Source organism: Elephantulus edwardii, unplaced genomic scaffold (genome assembly GCF_000299155.1).
Source record: "Elephantulus edwardii isolate Elephantulus edwardi_28Jun2011 unplaced genomic scaffold, EleEdw1.0 scaffold00060, whole genome shotgun sequence".
NCBI classification, from domain to species: Eukaryota; Metazoa; Chordata; class Mammalia; order Macroscelidea; family Macroscelididae; genus Elephantulus; species Elephantulus edwardii.
In genome coordinates, this window is record NW_006399810.1 from 8,667,388 (window position 1) to 8,676,653 (window position 9,266).

General features: G+C 37.9%; 1 protein-coding gene across 1 annotated transcript in view; it reads right to left on the reverse strand.

The window, feature by feature from the left end:
* Positions 1-8,767: 8,767 nt before the first annotated feature.
* The window catches only part of LOC102852495 (ATP synthase F(0) complex subunit C1, mitochondrial-like), a 1,792-nt gene continuing 1,293 nt past the window's right edge, over positions 8,768-9,266 (reverse strand). The window contains exon 2 of the mRNA XM_006887687.1: positions 8,768-9,125. Within this exon, the coding sequence (XP_006887749.1) occupies positions 8,768-9,125 (358 nt within the window). The remainder of the gene's footprint in view (positions 9,126-9,266) is intronic.

Here is a 9,266-nt window from a genome sequence, read left to right on the forward strand (position 1 = left end):
AACAACAACATTATTCCTTTGCTCTGTTCAAACAGCACCCTTTTGTTCTAGGCATAGGTTTCAGGTGAGCACAGTTAAGTGCTCTGGGATTTCCATTCTTCCCAAAGTTAGTCGTAATTTGTAATAATCATCTCTGTCAAATACCTTTGCATAGTCAATAAAGCACCAATCAATCTTCTGTTATTCTTTGCTTTCATCCAGGATCCATATGACATGAGCAATGATATCCTTGGTGCCACAACCTCTTTTCAATCCAGTCTGAGTGTCTGCCAGTTCCTTAAACAAAGGTGAGTTCCTGAAATACCTTTTGACTTGAAAGAACCTAGAAGACAATATGCTGAGCAAAACAAGTCAATCAGAGAAGGACAAATGAGAGGTGAACACATAGAATAACTAATATCATCCTTGAGCACTGCACTCTTAAAATAATCATCCACATGAGACCAAGTGGTCAGCAACTGCTCCACAGCATAAATAAGAGAGGTGGAAGCAGTGAGATTAGATTAATAAAGGGAGCAGCTAGGATAGAAATTATGAGAATGCTGACCCAATATGAAGAATGCTTCCATAATGCTTCTAAAATACAACAACAAATTTGCAAATCAACGTCATTTAACAATATATGTGAAGATTGTCGATGTAAATATTTTTTGCTGTGTGTTTCTTCACCAAAACCATTAATTTCTTTAATAAAAATAAAATTACATGTCTAACTACTAAACAGTCTTGAAAGCAGGCATATTTTACTGCATTGTGACATATTCTTAGGGACATACTGTATATTAAAAAAATGAATAAAAAAGACAGCCTGTACTACTTAGATCTAACTAAAGCCTGGCCTGCTGCATTTAAGTCCCTGTGATGACATTATTAGTGAAAGCTCAGGTTATATCCCAACAGGAATATAAAATGACAAGTGAAAGTCAAAATGATACCAAAAAAGCTTAACACAAAAACTTCTGATGGGTATTCTGGCACCAGGATGGATTCCATAATGCTTCTAAAATCCAATAGCAAATTTGTAAATCAAATCAAAAGAATGTGAAATGAGCCCAAGTGGGAGAGATAAGTGAGGATGAAATAAAAGAAGGAGTAACATATTGCATTGTGATGCTGAATTTAAAAATGAGAGACCATTTTGGAGCAAACTAATCACTTTTTGGCAGAATACTTTCCTTTCAATGAAAGTTCTTCTATGTGGACTATAGATTGGTGTTTGAAATACTTTCTGCCTCATGTGACCTTTATTCTGGTCTTTGTTTAAGCCTGATATTATGCTTGCTTCCACTATTGCTCCTTTCGTACAAAGACTATGCAAATAAGGCCCGTGCAATCAATGTGTATTGTCAGATACACTAGGATACCAAACTTCTCCAAGCTTATGCAAGCCCCTCACTCTCCCCCACATAAAACCTATAGTGTATATACTACAAACTACAGATACCACCAATATATGTGTGTATTGCTTGTAGTGACATTCATTAGCAAGGCTTTATGTCATGTACATACATACTCAGGTAGAATTGTTTTTACAAACATCTCTCATCATCCATGGAGTTGGAACAAAATCATATCTGGCCCTTACATTTGTTTTTCAGAGACTGTAAATTCCACAGGAGGATATTGACCCTCTTTCTTTCACAGAGCAGCTAGTGTATTGAACTTCTTGCCTTTGGGTTGGCAGTGCAACTCCTTACCCACTAGGCCACTAGAGCTTTCAAAACACATCTTACCATTGTCAGAGCTAACTAATACTTGACCCTCCAGAGAGTTTTGAGATGCAGCAAATCACACAGGAGGGGACAGCCCATCTTCCTTTATAGAGCAGCTGGTCAACTCATGCCTTTGGATTGGCAGCATCACTCCTTACCACTGAGCCACCAGAGCCCACTCCCAACGAACAGGGGACAAATTCCTCACAGAATCTCTATACAATATACTCCATAAATTCCTAGTTTTGCCTTACCTGTCAAGTGTCAGCAGGTCTCAAAACTTCATGAAGTTACTAGATTATAAAAGTTGCTAAAACAAGAATAACTAGATAAAATGGACCACACAAGCAAAGGACAGTTCCCAAAATTGCTACCACATTTTCTATCATTTAATTACAGATTCATGAGCACTTGTACACACACACACAAATACACCATACCACATAATGAGGCTTTGGGTGGTACCTAAAACCTCTTTTCTGAGGGATATAATCACTTGTCACTGAAGGAGAAGGATGGACAATCTCCTCCCATGGGATTTACTTGTCTCTGAAAACCCTCTGGAGAGTCAGCTAGGGGTCGGTCCAACTCAAGGGTACACAACAACAACAGCAACAGCAACCACTTGTCATGAGGTTGATTCTGCATCATGATGGCCTCATGTGTGGCAACTGTCCTGTGTGTAGAACTATGCCCCATAAGATTTTCTTCCTTAATGTTTTTTAAGTTGTTGTAATTCATCAGATTTTCAACTGCTAATAGTTTGCACATGCTGCGAGGAGTGACCAATCCTTGGAGAGAGAAATCATGCTTGGGAGGGTGGAGGGACAGCATAAGAGAAGAAGATCCTGGATGAAATGGATTGACTCAGTGACTAGGGTAATGGGGATAGGTGTGTCAGAAATACTAGGGTTGGCTCAGGATAGAGCAAGGGTCAGGGCTGCTTTATATAGGGTTACTATGAGTTGCAAGTAACTCAATGGCACATAACAACAATTTATTTAAAATTGGTCTTTCTACAGAAGTACCATGAGCAAACACAAAATTCCAGCATTTTGGTTAACAGTCAAGCCCATTCAAAGTTTGTACCTAAAGGGAACTCTGGTGGCCTAGTGGCAAGACGCTGCACTGCAACCCCAGAGGTATGCGGCTTGAATTCACCAGATGCTCTGCTAGAGAAGGAAGGGCAATCTCCTCCTGTACCAGTCAGATCTGATTTGATGATTCACATAAAAAATAATAAAATAATAATTAAAAAAATTTGTACCAAGAGGGTCATGTTGCCAGATGTCAATAGCCATTATTTTTCTTTACTGATAATGACCCCAGTGTTATAATGTAAAATTATTTCATAGGAGTTTGTTTCTAGGCTGTAATCTGCATAGAAGTAGGTGCCAGAAGTAGAAGTAGGTACATCTATTGGGTGAGTTTGAATCATCAATTTTTTTAGGTTAACAGTCAAACATTCAATTGCTGTGGATACTCATTAATTTTGCTTCTGCATGGTAGTTAACACAAGGATAGTTCACTCTGTTAAGTAAAAGAAACTTGTACCTATCCTCCAGACCCTGAAGGCTTGTGTTTTGTGTTGGGACTTAAATTCTCCCTGAAATGAAGGTCCATCTTTCTAACAGCATCCATAGTGTTTTCCTGGAGCAAATCTTCAATGCTATAAAAAGTACAGATAAAATCAGACAAATAAGCTAAAAACCCCAGTAACTTAAAATAAGAAACCAACTGGAAATGAGCTTGGCAAATGTCTCTTCTTTGATATACAGAAAAGATGTCAAATGGCCATTCTTTGAAGTGCATCTCTTATGCACTGTTTTCATTGGATTATGAGTTTTGTGATACCTTTTTCAGAGCATTTGTCTTCTTCCATTTCTTTCATTCTTTTGACCTATCTTGTACATGGTAGTTACTTCTTTCAGGAGATGTGAGGTGATACTTTTCAGATTTTTTGTTTTTTACAGACAGGGTTAGATATGAATTCCTTGTCCTGCAACTGAAACAAAAGACCTGCTAGTGCGTGGAACTTGATTTGTGCCCTGCACCATGCGCCCTAACATCATGCTAGGCACACAGCAGGAGCTCAATAAGTATCTGTTGATTAATGGAAGTTAAGCCATGAAAGACAGTCCTCTTTGGGGAGCTCTATCCTTTAAGTGGATCAATTAGCTTGTCTGCTCTCCATCATGGCTGATGGGATATTGTGAATGACTCATGTCTACAATCAGCAGATTTAGGTACTCATCATTCTGAGTAGCTTTCCACTTTTTCAGGCTACCAAAAATAGCTGTACAATAAACTCTCATTATGCAAAATGATGGTAAAATGAAGCATTCTACTTAGTGAAATATTCTGGTGAGAAGAAATGTCTGTCTGTGTGTGTATATAAAATTATAAGTTATATATATATTTCACAAAAGGAAACTATAATAAGATATACTTATTAAAATTATTCCAGACATGATTCAGTTCTATCATCAAAAAATAATCTCATAGTAGATCATAGATTAATCACAGATCTTGCTGAAGATTAATACAACATCACTTTTGAGAGCAGATGTGTAGTCCTATAGATGCTACATATTTAAAAGAAAGTTAAATCTCACTTGATGATACATAGTACCTTTGAATATATCCCATTATCAACATAATTTTCGATAACTTAATTCTCCCATTCTTCTCAATGTCATCAAGTCGATTCCAGTTCAAAGTGACCATTCAACCTGTTTCCAAGGCTATAAGATGGTACTAGTACAAGATGGGCAATCTCTTCCCATAAAGATTTACCACCTTGGAAACCTTATGGAAGGTCGTCATGAGTTATATAAAACTCAATGGCACTGGACTAAATCTTCATAGAAGGAAATTTCCCAACTTCATCTTTTCAAGTAGCTGGTGGATTCCTGTGGGCGATGGATTCATTTAGCACCTCAACATGAAATGTACCAAGCCACTAGCAATCACTAAAGTACCCCCACCTACACAGAATTCTTCATTAGTTTAATTCTGGATAAATAACTATTAAAAATATTTGGGGATGAAGGAAATGGGAAGGACCTTTTGTAAAAAAATGTATTCACACTATTTTAAAAAACAATATAAAATTTAAAATATATTATTCTGAGATTTTTAAATACATAAAGAGGAAAAAAGCATGAGATGAAATTTCCAAGGAATCTGAATTGTATTACTTTCCTACTCTCAACTTGTCTATCTCACATTACTCTCTCTTTGAAATTCTGCTTTTAATCACATCACCAGCAATTTCAATAGAAATTGAATTGGAAAAATCCATTTTTAAATATGTCTACAAAGCTTTTAAGAGGTCCTAGTGGCACAATGGTTAAGAGCTTACTGACTAACTGAAAGGTCAGTAGCTCAAACTCACCAGTGTCTTCAAGGGAGAAAAATGTGACAATCAATCTGCTTCAGCAAAGATTATAGCCTTGGGAATCCTGTGGGGCTAATCTACTCTGTCCTACAGGGTCCAAATTAGTTGGAAATGATTCAACACTGGGCTTTGAACCAGTTAAATCATGACTGATTAAGCAAAGCTGGGAAAGATCCAAATGTTTTAAATTTAGGTCATCAAGAATATTTACCACAATTGGGAAAATGACGGGTTTTAGCCAGGGAGTAGGAGATTCCAAAGAGCATAGTGAGCCTGATGAGTGCCAATGGATTACTGCCAAGAAAGTAGAAAGCTATAAACAGTCAAGGCAGCATGGAAGGCCACCATCTTTGGGCTAGGCACCCTTGTTTTCAACTCTGCTAGTCAAGATATTTGATTACTGAGCTCTGGTGGCCTACGTGGTAAGAAGCTGCACTGTAATCCCAAAGGCATCTGGTTCAATCCACTAGATGCATCATGGCGGGGGGGGGGGGAATGTGCAATCTTCTCCCCTGCCATTTATTGCTTCTGAAGACCCTCTGGAAGGTCACATATGGACGAGTTCTGACTCCACGGCATACAACATGAATATACAACATACATTGCCCTTGTTTTCAAAGATATTACATTACTAGGAGGGCTTTGACATATAATTTTCCCAAATCTGTGTAGTATTCCAGTTCACTCACATTTAAAAAATTTGGGAGCCATGCTGTTGGGTCCTTCAGTCATGACTGGACTGAGCTGAACCATTTCGAAGCCCTCATTCATTCAGTAACATACACAACAGATACTAATGGATACAAAAAATAACAAGCATTGTTTCAAATTTATTCTCATTTGAGACATTTTATTTCTTTATCCACATATGCTCAGAACTCTTTCAATAATATACATATCTTTTAAATGAGCCCAACAGTATAAAAACTTACTTAAGTTAGTAGATCAGTGGTTTCAAGCTTCACCGAACATTAAAAAGGTGTGGCAGGTCTCAGGTCTATAGGTTTCATTTGTTTTTTTTGTAAGTGAAAGGGATAGGGCTCCTCTGTAATTTTATTTTTAAATTCTGAGGGATTTTAACCAAAAGTTAATGTTACAGAGGAAAAAAAGAGAACTGATCTTTTATTAAATATTTATTAAAACACGAGTCATTTGTCTTATCTAAACTGTAGAAAAGGAAGTCCACATTCCTATATACAAAGATGACTATCCCTCTGTTATGGTTGCTAGATCCCTTCATGTCAAGCTACACTATGAGCAACAGAATTGAACTCTGTCATACCCTGTGTCATCCTCACAATCTCTGACACACTGAAGTCCACTGCTGCAGTCACTGTGTTAATCCACTCGTTTATCAATCCACTCCTTTGCTGTTTATCCTCCTTTCCAAACATGGTGCCTCTCTCAAAGAAAATAACTTCTCTTAGCAACATGCTTAAAGAGTGAGATAAAGCTTCATCATCTTTGCCTCCAAGAAGCTCTCTGGCTGCACCTTCTACAAGGCATGTCTGTTCATTCTTTTGGCAGTCCATGGGATATTCAGTACTCTTCTCCAACACCACAGTTCAAAGGCATCAATTTTCCTGTCATCCTTATTCATGACTACCTCTAGTGGGGAAATAGTTAACCTGTTATTTCCAACATATTGAGGATGTAGTTTTATGTTTAGTGGTACTAAACGAACTCTTAATTTGGGTTTGACTTTTCTTTCCCTGTGTTAACAGACTTCCTTCCACCTTGATATTAAAGATATTATTGTAAAAGTAAAAAAAAAGGAAGTCAGTAAACTCTTCCTATCTATTAATTTAATAAAAGTGAACAAATTTCTCATAAAAACTACTGAAAGCAGACATATCTTGTAATTGGTTTTCCTTTTACTTACAGCGGGCACACAAGTTTGTGAACAAGATAACATCTTAGTGATAGTCTGGGAGGGGTGGCATTGAAGCTTTATATCACGACATCAAAGTTGCTGAGAGATGAAAGGGCATCTTTGTATTTGCATCGTAAACAAAATTTACATATTATGATATTCCAAGAATCTTTCATTTAAACAGGTGGAAAAACATGGACAGAGACACATATGTAAAACATAAAGTCTTGTGGTTGGTGATTAAATTTTATATGGCTTTGATATAACCACTACAATTAAAGGCTGTGATGTGCAAAGACTTGTTTAGTCCTTTATAGGGAGCACATTGTTTACTAATCCCTGGTTTATGTGATAAATCTCTCATCAATTGGGCACAGCTGCAAATAAATTTTTAAACGGACAATTTTCATTTGGTGTAACAAATTTCATTTTTTTTTGTCTTTTTTTCTGAAGATTTGTAACTTAAAAGAAGGCACTTGGGATGTTTCAACCTGCTCAGTGCAAGTGAGGATATGCCTGGCTGGTAAGTGATACCCTTCACTGGAATTGTGTTTTCTGCAAGTCCATGAAACAGGATGCCATGAGCACACAGACGTGGCTTTGCAGCTCATCATGCTGCTGTCCTGGAGGGACTGTGGCTCAGAACTCCAGTAGCTGTGAGATTCCTCCATGAGAGATGAGCTGAGGCTTCAGGCTCCACGTTGGCTGAGGTGAAGCATACATCACTCCACTTGTTATTTGTCCTTATGAGAAAGGGCAAGAAGATGAATGGCTTTAATCAGGAATTAGTTATGAGGGAATTAACTCTTCTTCTAATTATACCTAGAACCTTTTAAAGACTTCCACTCAAGCTTATTTGATTTCTTAATTATTGAAATAGAAACACCTCTCTGAAATTGCTTTGACTTTCAAAACATAAATGCTGTCATTCATTGGCTATTGCAGTCCACCTTCCAGAGATAAGGATGAAACATTTATAGCACTGAAGCACTGAAATGGCCCAGGTATTTCTTCTGTTTTGGATAATTTTATCTAATATTGTCACTGCAGTTTGTTGCCGAGAGGCTTCTGGAAGAAAAAAACTCAAAAACATTCCAACAAATGGCCTATTTAATTGAGGAGAGACACATTTTATGTCAGCATGAATAAAGATAAATATTGTTATTTCATTAAGTGCATAAATGATATACAAACCATGTATTACTTTATGCATCACACTCAACCTCTGAAATAGCAAACAGTGCCTCTTGGTAACGGATCTCTATTAAACAGAAGCTTCAGTTTTCTAGAACTGACAAGTTTCTTCACATGTTATTATTTTTAGGATCCCAGGAGCTGTGGTGGTTGGTCTAGATGTAAGGTATTGCATTTCAAACCCAAATGCAAGCAGTTTGAATCTATCTGCTCAGAAGAAAAATGGGCAGTCTTTGTCTATGCAATTTACAGCATGTAAAAATCCACTGGAGTGTCAGTTAGAGGTCAATTCCAGCTCATTGGTAATGAGCTTTAGTTAGTTAGTTCTAGCATCGTGCTAATCACTAAATCTATTGCCCTGGAGTCTGTTTCAATATATTAAAACCTTAGGTGTGTCAGAATACAACTGTCCTCCATAGGTTTTCAAAACTAGTATTTCAGAACCTGAGTACCTTGTCTTCCTTCCAAGGCCACTTTTTTTTTTAAATTTAGAGAAACATTGTTTAATGGTAAATCTCAGCACACTCCAGCATGGGGCATGGCTTGGAGTTGAAGCAGCAGGGTCAAGTAGTTGACCCCCATGGAGCCTCACATGGTGAAGAGGATGAGGAAGGTGACCATCAAACAGAAGAGTCCCATGGCCTCAGACAGGGCAAAGCCCAGAATGGCATAGGAGAAGAGCTGCTGCTTGAGAGATGGGAGAGATGGGTTCCTGGCATAGCCAATGATCAAGCCGCCAAACACTGTCCTGATGCCAGCCCCTGAGCCAGCCACACCAACTGTGGCAGCCCCAGCACCAATAAACTTGGCCGCTGTGTCAATGTCCCGGGAGACAACACTTGTCTGGAACTCCCTCCAAGGCCACTTTTGATAGTCTTCAACCACCAACCATTTGATTAACAAAGATACTTCCACCTCCAAAAGACTTATTTGGGTGAGGATGAAACTAGGAAATATAAAGTATATAAAAGAAATTATTTTGTCTTCAGAATCTCACACACTCTACTTGGAAATTTAGTATTACCAGATTATAACACAAGAGGATGTTCTGAAGCACAGTCTCTCTCTCTCTCTCTCTCTCTCTCTC